The sequence below is a fragment of the Mytilus californianus genome, unplaced genomic scaffold (assembly GCF_021869535.1).
Source record: "Mytilus californianus isolate M0D057914Y unplaced genomic scaffold, xbMytCali1.0.p SCAF_4, whole genome shotgun sequence".
NCBI classification, from domain to species: Eukaryota; Metazoa; Mollusca; class Bivalvia; order Mytilida; family Mytilidae; genus Mytilus; species Mytilus californianus.
In genome coordinates this window covers 69591193-69617471 of record NW_026262690.1, presented here as the reverse complement: position 1 = coordinate 69617471, position 26279 = coordinate 69591193, and the positions used below count along the sequence as shown (strand labels likewise).

Sequence of the window (26279 nt, the reverse complement as noted above, 5' to 3'; positions counted from 1 at the left end):
TATTAATTCGTTTACGCCACACTCGTTACGTAGAGTTCCAGAATATAACGACTGAATTATTTGGGTTTTCTCTCAGGACGAACTTTCTTGATTTAATATCATTTCATAACCACAATTACTGAATCCTGAAATGTACTCCACCAATTGCACTAGTGCAAATAAAGTTTCAAATTAGTGACGCCATCAATGCCAAGGGTATGCTTAAAACAGTTTTACAAGCTTTGGTATACAATAACAGGATTATTGCATGAATATTTTGTAGTTCTATTGATATGAAAATTGCTTTATTAGTTTAAAGGTTTTTCTTTAAAATCATTATGACTAGTTTTATACATAATCGACCAGTGAATAATGCCCTGTTGGCTGTAATATGCACTATTTTGTAAAATACTTTTATCAAACTCTCCGTATAGATAAATTTAGAAATTTTTATCTAGAAACTAAGGTTCCAACTACCTCAACTAAAGTTGACCTTAAATGGATTTGGCTATTCATTTTCGGTATCTTTTGGTCATATAAAACCTTACGTATTTAGGTATTTATCATCCCTGGGTTAACAGGAATCTTTAATTCGATATATGTGAGATTGAAGTGTTTATTGTATATATTACTGCAAAAGTGAAGGTTTGTAGCTTTAGAATATTACAATGAATCCTTTAGAGATCAAATACTCCATTTCTAACCCTCCAACCCCACAGCCTGTTAATTTGACATTTCTACAGAACTTCGTCACTTTACCTCTGGCGATTTTGTCATATTGACTGAAGTTCTTTATTTTATGTACAGTCCATACTAACAAATATGAGTTTAAAGTATCTTCTCTAAAACTGTCTAATCTTAGCATACGAGAAATATGGTCATTTATTCATTCATTCAGTATATAGCGGAATCTATAAAATCACTTATATTGCTATTATCAAGTTGACACTGTTGATGTGGTCATGTATCAGTAATCAGTAAAACTAATTACATAAAATATTTCATAAAACCAATATGTTAAATTTGCGCCAAGGGTATCTCCATTTTAACGATTAAATGAATTAACCTGTAGCAATATATCTGAATACCACAACATTTAATGGACAATAATAAAACTAAAGATAAAACAAATGATTACTCTTAATGCTGCTGGTTACTCAATATTAAAACAGACTGTGTAGGAAGATATCAAATGTAAACGATGAAATTATTAAGTATTAATAGCTCTTCAATCCTACTATTTCAAGTATTCAATCCCTAACGATTTTTACGAAAAACAATTAACTTGTCCAATTATGAAAAATTAAAATATCATGTTAAAGTATGTGTCGGTCGTTGGCTATATTTTTAAATAAATGTGTCTTTATCATAAATAAATGAACGCGTGCTAAAATTCAAGCAAAGACTTATCCAAAAAATATAAATGAAGCATTTTTGGTCCACCAGAAAGTAACAATTAATTTAACAGTTTTTAAAGGTTGGAGATAAATATTAACTTTTAGAATTAAGTTAAATTTAAGTAAAAATATGTACATACGTCGGATTATAATAGAACAAAGGAAATAGTATTTACTTTTATATTTTCAGGGTGATAACACCAATTGTCTAAAAATTAGTAAAGTGACTTGCTGCTTCCAATCATGGAAGTACTTTACTTCCATGTTCCGATTAACTGAAATATGGATATCTTAGACCCTCCCTTTTCTAGTGCAATATTGAGTATTAAACTAATAGACTAAATACTAGAACGACTTTACACTTTACATTAGCCATTACATTTGATACCCCAATTTAATATGCTGTGGTTTAGTTTTTCCTTGTTTAAATCATGATCAGTTTGCTTTCAGTTGTATTTTTCTACACGTATTGAACTGTTATGTATACTGTAGTCTAGTGAATAGAGGATTTCTCTATCAAAATAATTGATAAACTTTATGAATTTAGAAATAGCAGTCGGACTCATTCAGTCATTATTATTGTGTCACACTGGTGAGAGGGTATAAGGGATATGTTGGCCTGAACTTTTACCTTCGGAAAGTAAGACCAATGCTGATGAGTTGTCCTTTTGGCTACTTGGGCTGTATTTTTTAAAATGTCTGGTCTAAATAGGGACGTTAAATCCGTTGCATCGTGTTAGCGAAATGTCGCGATCACAAAACTTATAGCAACCCTTGCAACATCTTCTTGAGATTAAGGATCCGTATGTGACATTATTTTGTCCTTTTTCCAACATACTCTGTTTTCCAGTTGTACTTTAACTACCTTGTCCTTCGGCAGGGATTGACCAACCTTGTAGAATCTATATAATTTTGATTTATTTTGTTATTGATTTTCTTCCCTAATATGCCAAAATATTTGCCATTGGACATTAAACAAGCAATAATTAATCGATATACCTAGTTTGTAGTTTACTGCATTCCAGTTTACCATTCTTTATCAAAATAAAAAACCTGAAAAAGTAAACCTATGACATAATCTGTTAGAATTACCATCTTAAGTAAAACAATATGTCCTTTATATCATGTCAGAACAACTGGACTGGTAAGTAGTGTTAATGTGGATATCTGTCGGTATTAAAAAAAGAAAATAACTTATATCAGAATCAGAATCAGAATCAGAATAATTTATTATAGTGTCACATACCAATTTAAAACACAATAAATACATAATTACATAATATGCAATTAAAAATTAAATATTACAATTAAATATTGGTACCCAGCCAAATTACTGACTTATGAGACACTTTAAAAAATAACACATATTATAAAACAATTAAAACTTATGCATTAAAAATATCATTACACACAATACCTTCTTCGATAAAACATGTGATGTAAAGTTTTTGCTAAAAATGGTTGAATTGCATCATTTGACATTGACTTATAAGCATGAAATACAAACGTAGCATTCACAAAAAAAGTTTTCAAATCTTTATTATGTTTTAATAGAAACGGAAAGCCATAACAATCTTCGCAAGCAATAGAACAATTTCATAGATAGCATCACAAATGTAATCAGTTTGGACAACATTTGAACTAGAGTTTAAAAGATATTTTATTTAAAGCATTCATTTCAAGAGAAAATCAATATTTAATCACCATTAAATGAAAATCTAGAACTACCCATATCATTCTTGCATAATTATCAGTATATAAAAATTTAATAACATTTCGAAAATAATTAAGAAATTAATAGAAGGGTTAATACTATACGTCAATTTCTAGGATAAGAAAAAATCTTCAAGTTCTCAGAAAGCGTTTTGTTGTCGTGATGGCAGACAAAGCAGCACACATTGTGGTAGTGGTATGATGTAAATAATACATGGAAGTTAATTGTTGAAGGTCGTGCGGTGACCTATACTGAGTTGCTCTTGTGAAGAGTTGTATGATTGGCAATCATACCACATTTTCTTATTTTTATATTATTAATTTTCTTCATCCAAGGTAGTACGCTACACGGAGAGTCAAATAGGATATAGACAATCACAGCATTACTACATCACAGCTTATGATCTCATCTGTATATTTTAAGATCCTTACTATGTATTGATTACCCAAACTACACAAGCAACCCGTCAACTTACGTTTCATGTTGGCTTCTAGTAAATATTCTACAACTTATCTTTCTGTCTTTTTAACTAGGTCCGTGATCACAATATTAAAGAACTTATTTAACCTAAATCCGTCAGAGATGTACAGATTGATATCTTAGTCTGGGAGAATATTGTTTAATTATTAGTTGAAATTGAGCTTTGAATTAATTTTCAGTGAAGGCGGATACTCTAAGATCAATATCTTGTGTCTTTTTGTTACTTATTTTGTGCTAAGTATACCAATCTGATTAGCCAAGTCCCTTACAACTGAGTTTTACAGTTGTATTGCATGTTGTGTTGTTACGCCACTGTCCCCGGTTATGCGTAAGGTTTCACGATCATAAACCTATTAAATCCCGCCACATTTTAATGCCTGTGACCCATTCATTCATCGCTCATTGTTGCAATATAAATAAAGTTGTTTTGTCTTTTGAATTGTTTCACATTTTGTCACACCGTGGCATTTTATAACGGACTATACGGTGTGGGTATTGCTCATGTTGAAGGCTATATGGTGACCTGTAATTGTCGACATCTTTGTCCTTTTATCTTCATGGATAGTTGTCTCATTGGCTATCATACCATATATCCTTTTTTATATTATATCATTATGTTTGTATTACAAATGTATCTATATTTTACATGATTCCTTTATTACATAATGTTTTCGTGGCTTATGTGGTTTATACGAGTTTTTTTTTATTCAGTTCTAATGTGTTTAAATACAACAAAAATAACATATATCCCTACTTCCATTTGATGATTACATTCTGACGGTAGTTTAATATTGAAATACTTGGATACCACATAGTATAGCCAACCTCTATAATAAGAGTCAATGGACACGGTCAAATCAAATGTTTTACCCAGCATTTTAGAAGACTTACATTTGAATTGACAAAAGTAATAATTATGATACAATATAAACGGTTTAATTATGATGCTGATACTCAGTTTGTCTCTACGAATCATTTTAATCAAATTAGTCTACATATCAAAACTGAAAAGAATCAAGATTTCAGTAAATAGTACATGTAACTTTTATACTAGTTACTATATCGGATCTGTTTTGTTAACCCTACAACGGAGTATTGCATTTTATCTATTAAGATTGACAGGATAAGATTCCTTTAGTAAAATCAGCCACAAAACCCATCAAATGCGAAAAATTCAGTAAGGCTTCATAACGTTAACTAACAACAGAAAATTTCACGATGAGAAAACTATATGTAGATCATTATGACACGTTTTGTAGTATTCGTTATGTGTTAATCAGGTGCTGCTTTAATCCGCGGGAAAATAGATAAAATAGATAAAAGTTAAATGGTAGAATTGTTTAATGTATATATTTTTTTATTATATTATGTCGTATATTGCACATATATTGTATATACTGATAGTTCTTTATCCATCTTTAAGTATGATTGTTCTACCTTCTTCTCTAATGACGTCAGTTTAAAGTCACAGTTCTAGATCCTTCAACCTTAAATATCCGTTTCAAAATATTCCAAGTAAATAGAAAGTAGCTTGTTATTTAATCATAATAAGAAGGGATACAATCCGTAACAAAGGAAAGAAGATATACGTAACTACCTTTACTTATCAAAAATATCATATAACAAAAGCCATATAAGTTAATATCTTTTAATATATATGGTGTGTACTAATTGTAATGCATTATATATGGGATCATACCGTATAGTCGGCTGTTTTTATATGGTCTTATGATATTTCAATTGGCGTTGGTACATTTATATATAATACTGATTACATTTTTAGCTTACAGACCATTTTCTTTTGAAAATGCTGCATGGTACGTACTCCGTTAGAAGTGATACGGTATGCCATACGCCGGTCTCTGCAATAAAGTATTCAAAAGAGAGGCGAAAGATACCAATGGGACTCTCAAACTCATATAGTCGAAAACAAACCTTTAGCCTTGTGTAGTGCACGTTAATAACAGATCTTTATCGTAATCCTTAAATTCACTAATACATTTTTTTTTAAATTTCCAAAGCCGAGTTCTGTCCTCACTGGTTGTTTATCGCCATAAAATTTATTATGCAGTGCAAATCATTATTTTGTTCATTCGATTTAAATACCATCCAATGTTTTTATTTCTACTTTTTATTTGGAATTTAGGACATTTTTTTTAATGTTTTTTTTCTGTGGTTACCTACGGAAGCCCTGAGGTACCATGCAAAAATAAGATTACAGCTTGTGCGCACGAGTTGTAATTTTATTTTTGCATGGCACTCCAGGGCTTCCATTGTTACCACTTCAAAATATGAAACCTGCAAAAAGTTTTATTTTTATTTTATTCTTTATTTTCATTTGTTTAATCGTATCTTGCGGATACTGCATACTCTTCTTTCCTACTTTCCTTTCAATATTACGGTTCCATAAAGAACCTCAGAGTCCAAGTCGTCCATTGACAATACCTATATATGACACGAATCGCGAAAAAATGTCTTCTCGTAAATCTAAATCCTGACTCATGGTCGCCCCACCCCTATTTAACGTTTAAACTTGTAAACATAGTCAATCAGATATCTTGTAGAGGGACCACCACAGATATTTCTGTTTATAATGCAGATGATGAAAATAAATTGAAATATTCAAAACTCATATCTAGTCATTGTAAATGAAAACGAGTTAAATTAACATATTTATTGCATTGGCCCTTACATACTAAATCAGCCTGTAGTTTAAGTACATTTTAAAAGACAAATCTAATATTTTCCTCATTTTGCAATCACTTATTCTATTGACCAATTTATTTATCAAATTGGTTGCCTTAATCAAAAGTCCCTGTCAATACTAAATTTCTATTTTTTCGTCTGAAATCTGACAACAGATCTAAAATCAATTGATTTACTCTTAATTCGTTTGTCAGCAACTGATAATTTTCAGATTTGTTAATATTATTTCACAACTCTTGACAGCTTACAATCCGACAGACCATTTGAAACAAATTACCAAACCAAGTCTGGAACTATTGGGGAATAAGATTAATTCGTTACCTTATATTTCCCTACGAGAGCCGTCAAATTACCATCTGATTCTAAAAGATCTACAGTCAGCACCCCGTATTATATGTTTCTTGTTGCACCTCTGAAGTTTTGATAGTGGTGCAGAATTATTTTTACTTATATATAGATATAAGAAGATGTGGTATAAGTGCCAATGAGACAACACTCCATCCAAGTCACAATTTGTAAAAGTAAACCATTATAGGTCAAAGTACGGCCTTCAACACGGAGCCTTGGCTCACACCTAACAGCAAGCTATAAAGAGCCCCAAAAATGACTAGTGTAAAACCATTCAAACAGGAAAACCAACGGTCTATATTAAAAACGAGAAACGAGAAACGAGAAACACTTATGAACAACATCAACAAACGATAACCACTGAACATCAGGTTCCTGACTTAGGACAGGTGCAAACAAATGCAGCGGGTTTAAACGTTTTAATAGGCGCCAACCTTCACCCTACATGAAACAATAGTGTAACATCACAACATAGAAAGACACACTATAAAATATCAATTGAAATGGCTTAACTCAACCAAAAGACATATTTACAAAAAGAAGTGAACATACACTGAACCAATAAATTTGATGACACAATGTAAATACAAAATTAATAAAACAAGGGGGTTAGATGTTTAACAATATCAGAAAGACAACCATAACCTTGGACAAAATGCCGCCAAACAAAATAACGTACATGTTGACTTTTAATGAATTTGATGACACAATGTAAATACAAAATTAATAAAACAAGGGGGTTAGATGTTTAACAATATCAGAAAGACAACCATAACCTTGGACAAAATGCCGCCAAACAAAATAACGTACATGTTGACTTTTAATGTGTAATTGTTCTTTATCTTCACCGTATCACATCTAGTCCTTGCAATGATATCAATCAAAATCGATTCGTCTAACTCTCGCGAGATTTTTGTCACTATCAATGGCATAAAAATGTGTCACAACATCAGTCAACCTGTAATTATTATTGTAAATTGTTGGTTCTGTGTTCTCAATTGTCGTTTCTGTAGCACAAACAAAAAACTTTAATGTTAATACATTGACCCATGAAAAACGTTTTTATACATTTTTATTTAGAAAAGGATTAATGGATTGATTGATTGATTGATTGATTGATTGATTGATTGATTGATTGGTCGATTGGTGATTGCTTTACGCCACATCACCACCAAAAGGCTATATCGCGGCAAAGTATCAATAAAAGGGAGATATGGGTTATGCGTCAATGAAACATTCCCATTTACTGTTGTGAATTTTAGAATAAAGTTTGTATTGTGCCAGCACGGCTTCAGTTATTTCCCAATAAACAAATTTCCACCCTGAATAAATTGAAATTACCAATTAGAAATCATATAATTTTCAGCACAAAAATATTATATTCTTAAATACTAAATAAATGTTTTACCAAAGATTGAAAAACAACAACACCAAAATACGAAAACACAAAGTTCCTCATTGTCAATCTCTTTTTCTAAAGCAACATCCAGGTAGCAGTGGCGATTTTTTTTATGCGACTACAATATGTGGTTTCCTGGTGATATAAAATCTCCAGCAAGAGTTCCTAGTGGTCTTCTCTTTGGTAGATGCTATCCTAAAGTAGACTGCTTATTACAGAGTATCCAAGATAATCGGATCTATATTGTCTATTTTATTTTGACACCTTTTTTACTCGTTTGATTTCACAATAGGTAGCTAGGTAGAAGTACAGTTGTAGCTGTGAGTGCTTATATGACCTTCCATGCCATCTCGTTTTGAGATTCTTATTACCAAATCTTCATATATGTACGATTCCTCTTGTGTGGATTATTTTTATTGTTGTTTTTCAGCAATTCTGTTTATAGGCTTGACTGTCTTTTAAAAAAAATATAGTGCTTATTTTCAAACTTAACATGTACACCGGGGTGTCTAATTTTGTCTAATTTTACAGTAAGTATTTCTTTTCCGTAAGTTAAACATTTTGTATTGTTCTGATTAAAATAACATATTATACATACGATACAGAAAAAAAAAACTTGTTTACTATCATTTTTCATAAACATGCTACACCGGGGGATAGGGAATAATACAAAAAGTTTATTGCTGCCATGGGACGTGTGACCGTTATTCGAGGTTAACAACACCTGTTTAACAACGCAAAAACGGTGATCTATAAAAAAAAAAAACTCAACTTTGCTAGATTAATTTTGCTGTAAAAAAAATAAATCGATTAAATAGATTCGAGTATCTACTAGTCCTTTGAGAATATTAGTCAATACATAATGATGGTTTTACCCGGACTTAATGTTTCATCGCAACATTGTGACATCCATGATCACAAGGAAATTAATGTGTATCAAGGTAGGATATTCTAATTAATATTCTCATATTTGAAATCAATTTCAAATTTGAAATGTATTATCTTTCTAATAAAAATCAGATAATTTAAATGACTTGATTTGATAAATAAAACGGATGTTCGTATTCTTTGAATGTCGAAGAATTTTTGTCTTTTGAAAAACCTACGTAAACTAGATCGTCAGCACTGTTCTATATTTTGAATTTCCCAGGAAACTAATACTTTGCGAAAATTCTTCAAACCAATAAAGCAAGTGTTATGAGTAGGAGATGTATAACAATGACGCTTAAATCTTTGTTTAATTAAGAATGTGAAACATTTCATCAGCATTCAGGAAACCGAGCATCTGATTGCACATAGCTATAGGACAATTGTGTAGTTTTACTAAAAACAAAAAGAAAACAAACAAACGAAAAACCAAATAAACTGTTCGTAGGGATACGATTTGGTACGATAATAGTCTGCTCTGTCTCGAATTTATCTGATTAATTTACAGAGCCTGTGTCCCAGCTTTGCTTGTAATCAAAGCTTGAACACATTATCTAGATTTAAATCAGATTGTTTTATTTATGAATTTTCCTTGAAATTTTATACCACATTGATCGAACAAAACAATAATGATAAAGGAGATTAACTCCGAATCATAGATTTTATTTACATGATATATGAATAAATGAAGGTGTAGGGTATTTGTCAATGAGGCAGCATCCTATCAACACACCAAAATCAAAAGACAAATAAAGGCCAACAATACAAATTTAAGTTACAGTCAAGTGGCTACAAAATGTATTTCATGAATTAAACTCAGTTTTATGCGGAAAATGTCTAAAACAGCAATCTTTTAAAAGAAATTAAGAGTAGCTTTAATAACTAAGATTGTTAATTGGGGTGAAATTCATTCAAGCATTTTCCTTGCTTACTGAACAGGTACAGTAACTGATCGTCGCGTCCTTTTCTTTTGTTTGTTTTTTCGTCGGTCAATTCACATTTTGCGTTTGCAACTGCGCCTTACCCGAGGACTAGATTTCATTGAAACTTTCAGAGAAATTCAAATTCCAAATTATTTTTTTTTTTATTTTCAAAATGATTTTTAGGATTTCCCATAGTAAAACTTCGACTTTGCCGTTTATGCAGGTGTTTGTATCCACGAGTTCTAAATCACTATCTGGTTTTCAATGAACTTGAAATGCAATCGTGTATTTAATTTATTATCTAAATAATTTAAAAAGTTTCCAATTGCAAAAATAGACCTTTTCTGGTCTATTATAGAGAGGACATACTCTGTATCTGTAACTTATCCGAAACAATACCTGCATTTCAATGGAACTATTAATTTTTCAGTTCCTTTAGTGTTATCTCATATTTTGTATTGTTTTGATCCAAACGATTTTGAGTTTCCCTAAGCAAAATAAAGACTTTGCCATATCCCCAAGAAGATTAGCATTTTGGAACACAACTCCGTCTGAACCACTAACCGAATTTAAACGGACCTTTCATATGATTTTCAGTGTGTTCGTGAACCTTTTATTTTATATTCATCCGCTATATATATAATATGTCAAGTACTGTTGACCATTGCAATTAACAAATGTGCTAAATTTTATGCCTTACAGAATTCTTTTTGGTAAAATATACCCACGACACGTGTTTTGGAATAACCTTCAACATGTACATTCAACATCAGAATTTCAGAAAGTCAAAATACTTTAAAAGTTTTGGGGTGTCAAACTAAAACCTATCTGCGCTCACGCTTCCGCTTCTATAACACCTTTTTGCATTTCCTGCAAGTTCAGTACTACTATTTAAGTGTATTTTCTATTTAGTCATAAGTCATCAACATATTTGTATTTTCCATTAGATTATGAATAATAGAATACAGCTTAGATGACGCTATATATGAAGCTGTAAGGTACGATAGCTCATTCTAAAAAACCTTTCAGCAAATTCCACAATAGTTGTTCCGTTAATATGTGGCTATTTTCCAGTGCTTCATGTGACGTTTGTCTTACGTTTTTATCAATTTTCGAAATTTTGATTAAAATCAAATGCGAGGAGTTATATGTCAACAAGAAAACAAACCAACAGCACAATACAAGTAAAAAGACATATACTGTACAGGTCAGTATATGTTCATAAAAATAGGCAACTGTCTATGCTATATGTCAAACTTTCAATCGCTCACGGAAAATTGTAAGCTGGTAAGCTGTCAATAAGTTTTATAGAGACCTGCTGACAACTCCAAATCCTTTAACGGACAAAATCGTTAAAACATAACAAAAGACAAACAGTTACACGGCTCTTCACTTTGGACAGACACATTTGGGGTTAAACTAATCTTTAGCACTAGATCCTAAATCCCACATTTTTATCTTAATAAGCGGAAATATATATAAACAAAGCGTTATTGAGATCAAGCACATTTGACCAATCTAAAAATTCATGAAGGCAGGCCTTTCTTGAGTGTATCTATCCAGTGTTTTCGCTCAGTAGGCTGAGCTAGGTCAAGTTATTGAGGCTTGGGACTTATTTAAATCAGAGTATTACTAGAACACGCGGGTCCGTGACTGAATTAAAGTACCTCCGCCTTATTTTTTTGGATTTTTTGTATTCGTATTGTTATCTGATAAAGTCGTGCTGATTATAAGGTGCACAGTTTTATCTGCTTTCAAAATCTTTCTGTTTGAACCTGTTCTGGTTTTCTTACTACAACCGGAAACTATACATGTGACATAAACTATTTGTATCGGTATCGGATTCGACCCGGAACTTGTTAATTATTGAGGGGCCCCATTATTGGTAATATTAATTATGAGGAAAACAAAAGGGCATTAAATGGTGTAATTTTTAATCAACACCATTGTCCTATATTAGTTATATATAAAGTTGAATTCTTTGATTCGTCGTTTTTACGTCATGCCGGCTAACAAATTAGACCTCGTTATTTTAGTAGTATAGATATTATATTATATCGTTGATCTTAAATTACATTAATCTGATTTTTTTTAGATCACGAATGCTTAACAGATAGCTTTGATCTGTAAAAATTGTGTAAATTAATTTCCAATAACCGATATCGGAGGTGATATTTACGTCATATTGAATATTTCGTTACACTTATTGTGTCTATAAGAGAAGTAGACACCATCTGTTCACTTGCTAAATGAGACAGATAAGATACAGAGCCCACTCATCTGACCTCATTCATATGATTAATTAATTTAAGTGCAAACATTCTATACCATAACCAATGCAGGGTTTTAAAACAAGCTTTCATGATACTCGCGATGCCCCTCTTATCCCCTATATAAATATAATTCCTATTATCGAGAAATTTAAAAGATGTATTGATTAGGATACATCACAAAGTTATACAAATATCTAGATCATTATTCAACAAAATTTAATTATGCTTAAGAATTAAACTTCTGTTTTCACAATGGCGCAGTATTGATATTTTGACTGGATAAGTATCCATTTGATTCTTCACATTGATTAAAATACAGAAGTCAAACCTTTTCACACCTTCAATTGATTTTATGTATTCAATTTAATCATTTTGACATTAACGTTACATTGACACAATTTATCAAATAACAAGAGTGCATACCGATCAGTGTAAATGAGTTCAAGGTAAGATGATAACCTGCCAGACAGACATGTACACCTTACAATCTTAGTTGATATATTGTTTAAGGTGTCCAAGAACCTGACCAAACCACGAACATTTTTACATAAATCAATAAACCATGAAAATGAGACCAAGGTCAGACGATACCTGCCAGACAAATATATACACCTTACAATCATTATATGTACCAATTATAGATATCGTATTGCTTATAGTATAGTATCTAAGAAATAGACTAATTATAAATAAGAAGATGTGGTATGAGTGCCAATGAGACAACTATCCATCCAAGTCACAATGTGTAAAAAGTAAACAATTATAGGTCAAAGTACGGTCTTCAACATGGAGCCTTGGCTCACACCGAACAGCAAGCTATAAAGGGCCCCAAAAAAAAACTAGTGTTAAACAATTCAAATAGGAAAACCAACGGTCTTATCTATATAAAAACGAGAAACAATTATGAACCACACTAACAAACGAAAACTACTGAACAACAGGCTCCTGACTTAGGACAGGTGCATACAAAAGCAGCGGGTTTAAACGTTTTAACAGGCGCCAACCTTCACCCTAACCTGAAACAGTGGTATAACGTTACAACATACAAAGACACACAAAAAATAGCAATTGAAATGACTTAACTCGATCAAAAAGACAATACACAAAAACAAGTAAATATACACTGAACGAATAAGTTTGATCTATGACACAATATAAATAAAAAAGATGTTTCAATGTCAAAAAGACAACTTTAACCTAGGACAAAATGGCGTTAAATAAAGTAACGTACACAGGTAAATTTAAATATAATAATTTTGTTGTTAGGAGTACAGAAACATTTTTTACAAAATAAATTTGTTATTCATAGTACAAGTACAGAAGTGAACATTTTTTCGTCATACTAAATACTTATCAAAGGTGGTACATATTAAAATAGTAAGACGAGATATAACACAAAATAAGTAAACATTAAATAACAGAAATGCATTACAAATTGTGTCAACAGGTCAAATTAACACGAAAGTACGATTTGAGATTACTCGCAGTTACTGAAAGCTAGTTAAAAGCCAAAAACAATTAATAATAAAAAAATCATGCATCAGAGACAAAAATCAATTAAAACACATCCCAGGTAGGGATTTAGTGTTTTAACGCCATGGACAATCATAGAAGACATGACTTGTGCAATGCCAAAATAAAAGTAACGACAAACAGTAGGATAGTTAAGATTTAACCGTATAATAAATATGTATGATGTTATGTATAGATAAAACAATTTCTAAATAGAAAATAAACGTGGATGTCTATATATACATCCCAAAAACCATTCGAAAAGAATACAAATTAAGTTATGTTTTAATTTGTTGATGGCAAACTCGATGTTAGTGTCAATGAAAACAATATTCAAAGATCTTATTACAACATTAATAAGATAACCTTTACTAGTAAGTCTGTTTAAAGGTTCGATAATTTTACACGGATCACATAGTGATTTCCGCGCTTTTAGTACAATATTACCGTAAAATTTTTAATAAGTTTTCTACAGGTACAGCCAAATTTACTAATCAAATCTTTGTATCTATGAAAGAATTTAGTAAATGTTTTAAGTAATTTATGGTAATGAAATCCCTGACTTAATAATTTACCAGTGATACATTGATTACGTTCGTTAAAATCTATGACATCACTACACACACGGGCATAACGAACGAGGTGGGATATATAAACACCGTATGATGAATTTAAAGTAACATCGCCGTCTAAAAAAGGAAAAATTAACAATAGAACATGAAAAATCGTCTCTTTTGTCGTAAATTTTTGTATGGAGTTTCCCTTTAGAAATTGAAATGTCTAGATCTAGAAAAGGACAACTACTGTTGTTTATGTTAGATTTATTAAAGTAAGTTCCTTTGGGTAAATTTCGGTAGTATATTTAGAGAATTCTGGATTATTTAATGAAACAATATCATCAAGATAACGGTAGGTATTGTTGAATGTGTCATCTAAATGTAACAATGACGTGTCTTTACTGATTTTGACCATAAACTGTGATTCATAGCAATAAAGGAATGAATCTGCTATTAAATGGGCGCAATTAGTGCCCATAGGAATACCTACTACCTGTCGATACACTTTATCGCCGAAACGTACATATATGTTGTCCAGGAAAAAAATTAAAGCTTCAATCATATCTTCACATTTCCAGTAAGTGTATCTAGCATACTTTCCTTTTTCGTTACAGAAAAAGGCTTTAAACGAGTTACAGCTAATAAATTTGCACTGAGATTTTTCAAAAGACCATTTAATAAAACGAAAAAGTTGTGTGGAAGTGAAGTGTAGAGAGTAGTAAAAATCATAACTGTCAACAGAATTAAAAGGACCATCAAAAGCACGTATTTTATCTAAAACCTCTAAAGAATTTATGATACTCCAAAAATAATAAATACCATTATTTTCATAAACTTTATTACAAAAGTTAATAACAAATTATTTGATAGTAGTAAGGGAGGTAGTTAGAAGCACTGACAGATTAGTAGTAGAACACTTACTAGATGCGGAGATGAAACGAAATTTAAATGGTTGTTTGTGTAATTTAGGTAACCAGTACATAGTCGGGACTTTCATATGTTCGGAAGAGGCTTTAAGCTGGGTAGTGGCAATGATATGCTTGTTTACAATTTGACTCTCTGTGGAGCGTACGGATCTGAATGTAGAAGAATTGATAATTTCGTTTTGGAGAACTTCCGTGTAGTATATACTAAACCAGGAAAACTTAACATTCACCAATGGACTATGACAACCTGATTTTTTGGTTAATATGACTCTAAAAAAATAATTGGTGAAGAAAAAAACATATGGTGGTGCACTTCTTTTTTTGCTACGGTCCTTTGAAAGTACCCAATTTTGATGATTTTCCCATTTTTCATCAATTCTTACCTATTTTTGGGCTATTATCGTGAAAAAAATAATAGTTTCACATTAAACTTTTTTTCATACTTTCAATAAAGATGAAGTTGACCAATTTGAATAAATTTAACCTAAAAAAACTATAGGTAGGTGTTAATATAAGAAAGTTTTATCATATTTTGATGCTTTTTTGTGTCAAATTTACCATGCTGTCAATTTTGTAAATTTGTGATTTTTCTCTGTTTTAAGAACAAAATGCATATTATTTCAACTTCTTTGTTATAAATGATTGAAAAAATACATATCTAAGAAATTTGAAAAGAAAAAAGTGATATGGGTTGTACATGTTTCTGGTAAAATCATTTCTTGTACCCCTCACCCATTTTCTCAAAATTTTGGTTAAAAAGACTGACTTGATTGGTAATAAAATTTGAAAAATTTATTTCTCAAAAACTACTCATTGTAAATATACAATTTTTTTACAGAGTTAAGTTTGATTACAACATTTTTTAAATTCATTCATATTTCCCACTTGTATCATATATTTTGGAAATAATTCCAGAACGATATTTCAACGAAACTAAAACGTCAGAAGAATACATCCTTATAGTATTAGAGTAAAGGAAAAAACTACGGGAACTTCACATTGACAAATGAACCATAAAAATGAGGTCGTCAGATGATATCTGATAGACAGACATGTACAACTGACAGTTGTCATTCCATATACCAAATATAGTTGACCTACTGCTTAAAGTATCTAAGAAACGGACCACTGGTCAATGAAATGAGATCCAGTCAGGTGAACCTTTCTAACGGATATCTAGACCTTGCAAGGATCCCATTTACCAAATATTATTATCATATTGCTCATAAAATTCACATGCTAAAAACTATACAGTTTGTTCAACAGTCACTGAAGAATGAAAATGAGTTCAAGGACACTGGACATACTTCATAATATAAGGCATCTATATACATGTACAAGATACTAAATAAGCAACATGGTATTCTACTTTCTGAAATATAAAACTGTATGCTAATAGTTTACATCGCCGCTGTCGGATAAGCATGCCAATGTCTCGCATTCTGCGACGAAAGGCTGGACAAATACTTTAAGTTTAACCAGTCAAACAAACCACAAGCCAAATTTTCAAAGAATTTGATATGATGCAACTTATTAAATTTTACCATATTAAAACCCAGAAGTCAAACCTTTACGGAACTTCAATTGATGCAATTCATTCCATTTAATCGATTAACCATGGGCACGCAAAGGACGCAATTGATTGAATTTTACATCCTGATCTCATCTCAGTAAATTTTTTCAGTTGTACTACAGAACCAACAGAAATTAAAGTTTTACAGAAATAGTCCCGTGACTTATTACGACACTGCCTGTAACCGTTAGGATTACATTTTTCCAATATTGAATGTTCCTTTCCGAAGAACAACGTATCCTTTGCGATTCATTTTGATATTAATGGTTCATTTGCTATTCTGAAACTGCTATATCTTGCAATGACTATGTTATTAGATTGGCAAAATGTGAAACAAGTCAAAAGAGAAAACCAACAGCCTGATTTATGCTTTACAAAACAAACGAAATACAAATGTGGCGGATAAAATCCAACGACAACCACTATAGATTGCAGGCTTGACATTTTGGACACACACATTAGGGATGTGGCGGGGATAAACATGTGTATGAGCGCTCAACCTAGCATAGCAAAACAAAAAACTTTTACAGAATCGGTTGGAAAAGGCTTGACTGATTAGATTAGCACTTGTACATAACCCATCCTAACAAGAAGACAAAAACACTAGGTACTACCTATATGAAGGACCGTTCGGGTAATAATTCATTTTGTTAAACGTACGCTAGAGGTACGCGTAACAGGTCGTTCACGTACCCTAGAGGTACACATAACACTTTGTTCACGTACCACAGAGGTACACGTAACAGTTAATTTGTTCAAGTACCCTAGAGGTACACGTAACTGTTTGTTCACGTATGCGGAATAACATTTATACCCTATGCACAATGAAAACGTCTGCTGGAGAATACTAATTGACCAATTAAAATGCAAATTGCCATTTATCTTCGGCCCTCCTACCATGCAATTCTTAGTGATACACATATTTAGATAACCGTGGGAACGCGATGTGACTGGAATTCCGAAGTGACATAATTCGGAATTTAAATCGAAGTTCGTGTGACCACGATATGAATAGTTGTTTAGTGCCCTAGACATACACAGAAAAAAGTCAACTAAAATCCGACTATGGGAAAGTATTTACTACGGCATTTACATTGGAACAGGGGAGAAAACTCTGACAAAATGTTTTTGTCAATTCAAATTTCAACAATGTACTTCCTCGGCTTGTTAAATAAGAAACTGTAAAGGATTCGACTCGGCCACATATTCTTCTGTCTATGATACAAAAATATTCAAAATTAGAATTCTTATTTTAAAATATTATTAACATTTTAATATCGTAGAAAACAACTGTATTAAAACCATTTGGTAATTTTAAAAGCAATAATTTAAATAAGTGTCGGCGTTTATCTCTTTTTATTTTTATCAATAACTCCTACTTGGTTCAAAGATTTTTAAACACATAAAGTGGAAGTTATACATGTCGTTCTATTTTCATAACCTTAGGAAAATATTATTGACAGAGATAATCCATTATTCAGGGAAAGGGATGACAGGTTTTCTGTTGCGGTTAGCTGATCGAACAAACAGTTACGCGTACCTCTAGGGTACGTGAACAAACTGTTACACGCACCTCTATGAACGCGAACAAACCGTTACGCGCACCTCTAGGGTACGTGACAGTGGCGGATCCGGGAGTTGGAACACCCCTTTTTTTGACGATCAATACATTTGAATGGGAACATATAGTTGGAACACCCCCTTTATCCTGGGTTGGGAACCCCCCTTTTAAAATTGGCTGGATTCACCCCTGCGTGAACAAACTTACGCGCACCTCTAGGGTACGTGAACAAAGTGTTACGTGTACCTTTAGGGTTCGTGAACGACCTGTTACGCGTACCTCTAGTAGCCCTTCATATAACTAAAACTATTACAATTTCCAGAAGTACAAAAGGAATATCAAAATGGTGTTTAAAAAAAAAGCTGTCTTCATAAAAAATTCCAAATCTCTATTCAAACCGTATTATTCGTGTGATCGCCTCGAGTGCGGGAGATTGTTTATTCGATTTCCAACAGAGTCGAACCAAAGACTGAAAAAATTATATTTGCTGATTTGCAGACTGTTACTTTATGAAATAGCACATTCATAATCAGAATCAGCGTGTCGGTCTAGCACAAAGCAGTATTAATTAATCATATCACATCAACATGAGCTTGTCCTGAAATGCTGTAATATTTGCCAATTGATTTCATTTTTGTGTCAAATTTTTCTAATGGTTACCAGTACCAAAAAGCACAAACATCATATCAGTAAAACATAACCAGATAGGTCTACGTTGTGCCGCTTTGTTTGACGATCTTCTTCTATACAACTTAACTAATATAAAAGTAAAATCACACACATTTTAAATTTTCGCCCCCAATAATCTAAACTTAGATCAGTGTTGATACATGATACAACCTACATTCAACAAGCAAAATGTTGACAGCAACATATCAAATAAAAAATTACAGCGAACGCATGCACATTTGTAATGTCATACAATTTTCGATTCCTTTGAAAGTCTACATAGTCACCCTGTACCCGGAAAAAAGTATTTGTACTATGAAACAGGAATGGAAATCTAGCTATTTGATTGGACGAGAAGTTGTAAATATGTACTACAGTTAATTCCAGCCAATTTTGATTGGTACCTGGCTTTAATCCTCATTCGTTTAATACTGGATTGAATCCGGACTTATACTTTTAAAGTTAAAAAAAACTTTCTTGTTTTAGCTTATTATATCATAACGTAACTGTATGTACTATACTCAGCCTTTTAATGGAATAATTAGGATTCATTACTAGGACAGTTGCAACTATTTCTTCAACTTTTAATTGATTTCAAAACTTTAATTGGATATTGGATTATTTAGTTTAACAGCAATATTGACATTTCAACGAGAAGTGAGTAAGTTGTTGTCGTTTAAATCGATCTTCGGTCCAATTACAAGAGATTATCTAACATACGTTCCTGGTAAGTACATTTATCTTAACCGAAAGTGCAATATTATAAAGATAAAGTGATTTTTTTTATTTTCGATCATTACATATTTTCTCTCATGTGTTCACGTATGTATGTAATATCTGTGATAAATTCGGGTACCAATTGACATTAAAAAAAACACCTGACTTTGGAATGATGTTATCAATATTGTAAATGAAGATTGTTCCAGATGTTTTTGTTATTTTGATACGAGCTTTAATGTCAGATTTATGAATAAAAAATCAACACGTTCACAAAAATAATGAAATCTTTATTAACTTGACTATGAAGTTGCCATTTGAACCATTGCTTATTTATTCTGGATGTTTCGTCGCCGAAGTTATCACCCATGAACAATTTTTGATGCGGCAATTTTTTCTGTTCATACACTTCGAATCACTTAGGTTTTTCTAACCACAAACATTTAACGGTGATAGCATTAGTCAGGTTTGGCACAATGTTTAAGTTTTTTTCTAAATTGAACGCTCTTCAATTTTGTATTTGATTTGGCCTTCTTTCAATTTTGTATTTGATTTGGCCTTCTAACTGTTTAGATTTGATTTGGCCTTCTAACTGTTTATATTTGATTTGGCCTTCTAACTGTTTAGATTTGATATGGCCTTCTAACTGTTTATATTTGATTTTGCCTTCTAACTGTTTAGATTTGATTTGGCCTTCTAACTGTTTAGATTTGATTTGGCCTTCTAACTGTTTATGTTTGATTTGGCCTGATAACTGTTTAGATTTGATTTGGCCTTCTAACTGTTTATATTTGATTTGGCCTTCTAACTGTTTATGTTTGATTTGGCCTGATAACTGTTTAGATTTGATTTGGCCTTCTAACTGTTTAGATTTGATTTTGCCTTCTAACTGTTTAGATTTGGTTTGGCCTTCTAACTGTTTATATTTGGGTTAGCCTTCTAACTGTTTATATTTGATTTGGCCTTCTAACTGTTTATATTTGATTTGGCCTTCTAACTGTTTATATTTGGTTTGGCCTTCTAACTGTTTATATTTGATTTGGCCTTCTAACTGTTTAGATTTGATTTGGCCTTCTATTTGTTTGTATTTGGTTTGGCCTTCTAACTGTTTAGATTTGATTTGGCCTTCTAACTGTTTAGATTTGATTTGGCCTTCTAACTGTTTAGATTTGATTTGGCCTTCTAACTGTTTATATTTGATGTGGCCTTATAACTGTTTATATTTGATTTGGCCTTCTAACTGTTTATATTTGATGTGGCCTTATAACTGTTTATATTTGATTTGGCCTTCTAACTGTTTAGATTTGATATGGCCTTCTAACTGTTTATATTTGATTTTGCCTTCTAACTGTTTAGATTTGATTTGGCCTTCTAACTGTTTAGATTTGATTTGGCCTTCTAACTGTTTATGTTTGATTTGGCCTGATAACTGTTTAGATTTGATTTGGCCTTCTAACTGTTTAGATTTGATTTGGCCTTCTAACTGTTTAGGTTTGATTTGGCCTGATAACTGTTTAGATTTGATTTGGCCTTCTAACTGTTTAGATTTGATTTGGCCTTCTAACTGTTTAGATTTGGTTTGGCCTTCTAACTGTTTATATTTGGGTTAGCCTTCTAACTGTTTATATTTGATTTGGCCTTCTAACTGTTTATATTTGATTTGGCCTTCTAACTGTTTATATTTGGTTTGGCCTTCTAACTGTTTATATTTGATTTGGCCTTCTAACTGTTTAGATTTGATTTGGCCTTCTATTTGTTTGTATTTGGTTTGGCCTTCTAACTGTTTAGATTTGATTTGGCCTTCTAACTGTTTAGATTTGATTTGGCCTTCTAACTGTTTAGATTTGATTTGGCCTTCTAACTGTTTATATTTGATGTGGCCTTATAACTGTTTATATTTGATTTGGCCTTCTAACTGTTTAGATTTGATTTGGCCTTCTAACTGTTTATATTTGGTTTGGCCTTCTAACTGTTTATATTTGATGTGGCCTTCTAACTGTTTATATTTAGTTTGGCCTTCTAACTGTTAAGAGTTGGTTTGGCCTTCTAACTGTTTATATTTTGTTTGGCCTTCTGACTGTTTAGATTTGATTTGGCCTTCTAACTGTTTAGATTTGATTTGGCCTTCTAACTGTTTATATTTGGTTTGGCCTTCTAACTGTTTAGATTTGATTTGGCCTTCTAACTGTTTAGATTTGATTTGGCCTTCTAACTCTCTAGATTTTATTTGGCCTTCTAACTGTTTAGATTTGATTATTGTTTTGTTGTGCTTGTGTGTTTTTTTTTATCTTTTCTACCGTTATACGGTTAAGTGCTTTTCGTGTATTTGTATTATATATTCTTATACGTACCTTTTGTTATATAAATATATTAAAAGTCGAATGATTAAGATCAAGATTATCATTAAGGAGTTGGGGGGTGGATGTGTCAAAAACTACTTTAACTCCCTCTACATGTCCATCTGCCTGTATTCAGGAACTTCGTCAAAGGTTATCTTATGTCGTATGATATAATGTCTTTTGTTATTTGTAGAAGTTAGTACTACTGGGAGATACTGGACATGTGTCAATTGTTGAAAACTATGTTTACATCTATGTGTCTTTTGGTTTTGTGTGTCGTATTGTTGCTGTCTCATCGGTAGATTCATTTCAATTACAAGCCTGGTATCTTTGGCGGCTTTTCTAAACTTTATATATGTACATCACAGTTTGTTTTACCCCAAATCCTCCCCTTTTAGATACACCTTCTTGTGTTTTCCAGTTTATTTTTCAGATTATGTGGTTAAACAGAATAACAGTACAGTCGCCTAATATCAACATTACCAATAGTTTTTAACATTTATGCAGGCAATGGATTGAAACTGTGCATCGTAAAAACATAACCAACTAAATTCCAAGTAGTTGCTGTTTGTTACTGAAATCCAAATTATGTTTATTTGTCCTTGTTTGAAAATAATATAAATATTACAACTTATTCATCTCAAAATGAAATAACTACAAATAACATCAGTGGGATAAATGTTACACTTTTCAAATAGAGAAAATTTCATGAAGTGTGGTTGTCGAGATTTATTCTCAATTGTATTTTGAGCATTGTGATACTGCCATATTAGTAAAAGTTGGTTTAGCGGCGTAATACACTTGTTTATCGCCAACGCTCATTCTTTTTTAATGTAAATTCTGATTCTTTGTCGATCCGTATTTCTCGTTACACTGCTATTTTCGCATATTATACTGCATTATCTATTAGATTTATCTAGTAATCAGTTTGCTAACGAAAAGACTTTGCAGAAACAATTGAAAAAGCATTGTATGTTCAATAAAATTACTATTATAAATCATTAAAAAATACAAAGAGTGTTGATTTTGAGATGACAATTTATTTGTATTTTCCACAGATAATAGGGATAACCGACAATTGATTCAATACAGGAGAACTTTAATACCCGTTTTTAGACAATAGTGGTTCCTGCTTGGCTGACTGATTACTGAAGCAATTTAAAAGTCTTCGACTAGTGGATAACATCTTGAACTCACAGAAAAGTAATTGTTCCATGCTATTGTACGTTTTAAGATAATTGATACAAGTGTTCGTTACAGAAACCATCAATTGGATTACGTATTGACGAACTAAACGATTAAGTTAAGCTTGTCGTTGTTATATAACACAAGGCCCTTGAATTATGTCTTAAATGCGACAATTTTACGGCTTTGTTTTCTTGTTTTCGAATAAACATGAACACATCGGATGATGATAAATTGAAAGAATGGAATAACGAGCTTTCAACAAATTATATTGTAAATGATGTTTTTCTTGGGCTTTATTTGATTCTAGGAATATTTGGAAATGTTGTTGTTATCTTTATTTATAGCTTCCGTATGAAAAAGAAAAAAGATGATCGATATTTCATACCTTTTCTTGCAATCATGGATCTATTTGCATGTGCCTCCAGATCTTCATTGGAATTGGCAATGAACTTAAACCCAGTGAACTTTCGTGGAAGTGAAATGTGCAAAGCGTTATGGTTTCCGACAAATGTCTCAGCGGTAGCCTCTATATTTCTACTATTAGTTATAGCTGTGCAGAGGTATCTCAAAATATGTCGCCCTTTTGGTCCTCAGATGACAATATTTTGGAAACAAACATTTCTCACAGTAACTGTTATCATTGCAGTTGGATTTTCAATACCGCTAATATTGTACAATGATGAAATTGAAGTAAAAAATTCTTCGAATGATGTAACGGGTTATATTTGTGATGTTGACGTTGAGCGATATTATGGAACAGGATTTTTAACATACACTATAATTTCAATTATAAGCTCGTTTGGCATTATGCTGGCACTTATGATTTGTAATGCCTTTATTGGTCGTAAAATTTACATTCAAACGAAGGCAAAGAATGCAAGAATCAACCAAAACCAAATAAATAGACATAGAGTCAGTTCTACTTTGCCACTTGTACTAATAAACATAGCTCCAGATATTAGTGAAAATGTGTCCGTTTCAGAGACTACAAGACTAAACAATAACAACCTTACAAACTCAGAGACAGATACTAAATCCATCCGAAAAATGTCTTTTGCACATCGTTACTCATTTATGTTTATGGCCATAGGTATAGCATTTATAATCTCGTATGTTCCACGTCTCGTTGTGCTTACGGTAAGTTTGCGAGACCCTAAATTCTTCGGAAAACTATCTAAAGTTGAGTTAGCTTTTGTAGCTTTTACCAGGGAGATGAATGTTGTAAATAACGTTGTCAATCCATTTATTTATGGATTCTTTGATAGAAGATTCAGAAAAGAAACTAAAAAGCTGCTTTGTCACCAATCACGATACTGAGTGTCAATTATTCATATCATGCTGTGATGGTACTCGAACAGTGTGCAGTTTTCATTTTTATCACTTTTTTAAACAGGTTGGGAACAATGTTCAAATTGAGATATATTGTCAAATGGGTAGCTTTACCGGTAATAGGAAAAGACATATTATAAGAGTGATCATTTTTTCAAATTAACTTGAGACATCTTACGGAAAAGACCATGTAAGTTTATGAATATTACTATAAACATGCTATGAACATATTAATAATTGAGATTATGAATATACATCGCACAAATACGTGATTACGTGTTAATAACATTTTTTTTTTTTTTATTTATTAGAAAATGATAGGCAAACGAACTTGTACCGTCACTTCTACGTCTAGGTACTTCTACGTCTTGTTATAATTAGAGGTACCCGTTCACGTCGTTATAGTGTGATTTCGCGTGTAGTTAAGCAAAACTCACTTGTTTGTGTACGTGTGGAACCGGTGTCAGCTTTGAGACATCAACCAGTCAGTTTCATTGTCAAGTTTATAAGCAGTAAAAATACAATAAAAAGAATGTACTTCCCAAGATTTCTTTTACTTTTCATAATCATGTGCAATTATGATCAACAAGTCTAAAACTCATTTTGCAGCTATAGTCCACATTGATTTTATCTGAGATTCAATGTTTCTGCGCTGGGCATAATTTTTTACGCACATATTTCCCGCCCCCAGCTGATAAACATATAAGCGGAAGATACCAAAGGAAAAATAAAATACAGGTCGATAGGAGACCAACAAAATATTGGCAATAACCGAAAAAACCAACGAGAAGAAAAACAGCAGAACGTAAAACCTTCATAAAAACTGGTTCTCAGATGCTCTGAACAAATTATATAAATTTTGCGAACACAACAGATCCATAGGTTTATTGCATCTGATACATGCTTCAACTACTATTATAATACAACAGGTAACAACAAAAAGTAGCTAAGTCATCAAGAAGTATTACAATAGTCTACTGCAAATTATAATACAGCAACACTTGTTTGCATTTAGATCTTAGTTTCTTTTGTTTTTCCTTTCCTTTTCTTTTTATCAAGTATTATTATCATTATAAATATTATTAGCATTATTATAAATGATGATATTTTTGTCGGACTTACCACTGTTAACAAACAAAACAACCCAAAAATTTAGACAAGTTGACTATAATAGAAATACAACTTTGTCTCTTCCTAAAATGTAAAGTTTTAATTTTCATTTTTTTCCTGTTATTTCACAAAGCTTTCTCACCAAAAATCTTCGAATCAATTGACATTTTACAAAATGAGTAAGCAGAAAATCTCATTATCCGTGTTTATCTGTATAATGGAGGTAAATATTAATTTTTCTGACATGTTCCTGTAAATGAATTCCTTAACAATCCAATATCTGCCTAAATGTTATCTAAAATAAAAAAAATCAATTTAATTTGTGTTTTAATATTTGTTTTCTCGTTACAATGTTTAACAAGATGCAATTAAACACAAACAGTCACGTGCAATTAAAGTAACGAGGAAATCCGTAGGCATTTAAGTACATTTGCCATTTTCACGCACACAACTGGAATGAGGAAAATCGCTCAGATGTCATGCATTATAGTTAAATAATTCAATCGTTAGTTTGTTTGTTTTTTTTTGTGAAAGAGCTACTGTACTTTCAGTTGTAAAATACTAAATCTATATGCGGAAACACTCATATCTAAGTAAAATTAAAAATTAAGACTTTTTTTTAATAATGAAAGTTCTCTCTCTTTCTCATTGA

General features: G+C 31.8%; 1 protein-coding gene across 1 annotated transcript; it reads left to right on the top strand.

The window, feature by feature from the left end:
• Window positions 1-8883: 8883 nt before the first annotated feature.
• LOC127698682 (neuropeptide FF receptor 2-like) lies at window positions 8884-25906 on the top strand. Its single transcript, XM_052202286.1, has 2 exons — window positions 8884-8964; window positions 23059-25906. Exon 2 carries the CDS (start codon window positions 23396-23398, stop codon window positions 24503-24505), a length of 1110 nt encoding a protein of 369 aa, XP_052058246.1. The 5' UTR covers window positions 8884-8964; window positions 23059-23395; the 3' UTR covers window positions 24506-25906.
• Window positions 25907-26279: the final 373 nt, after the last annotated feature.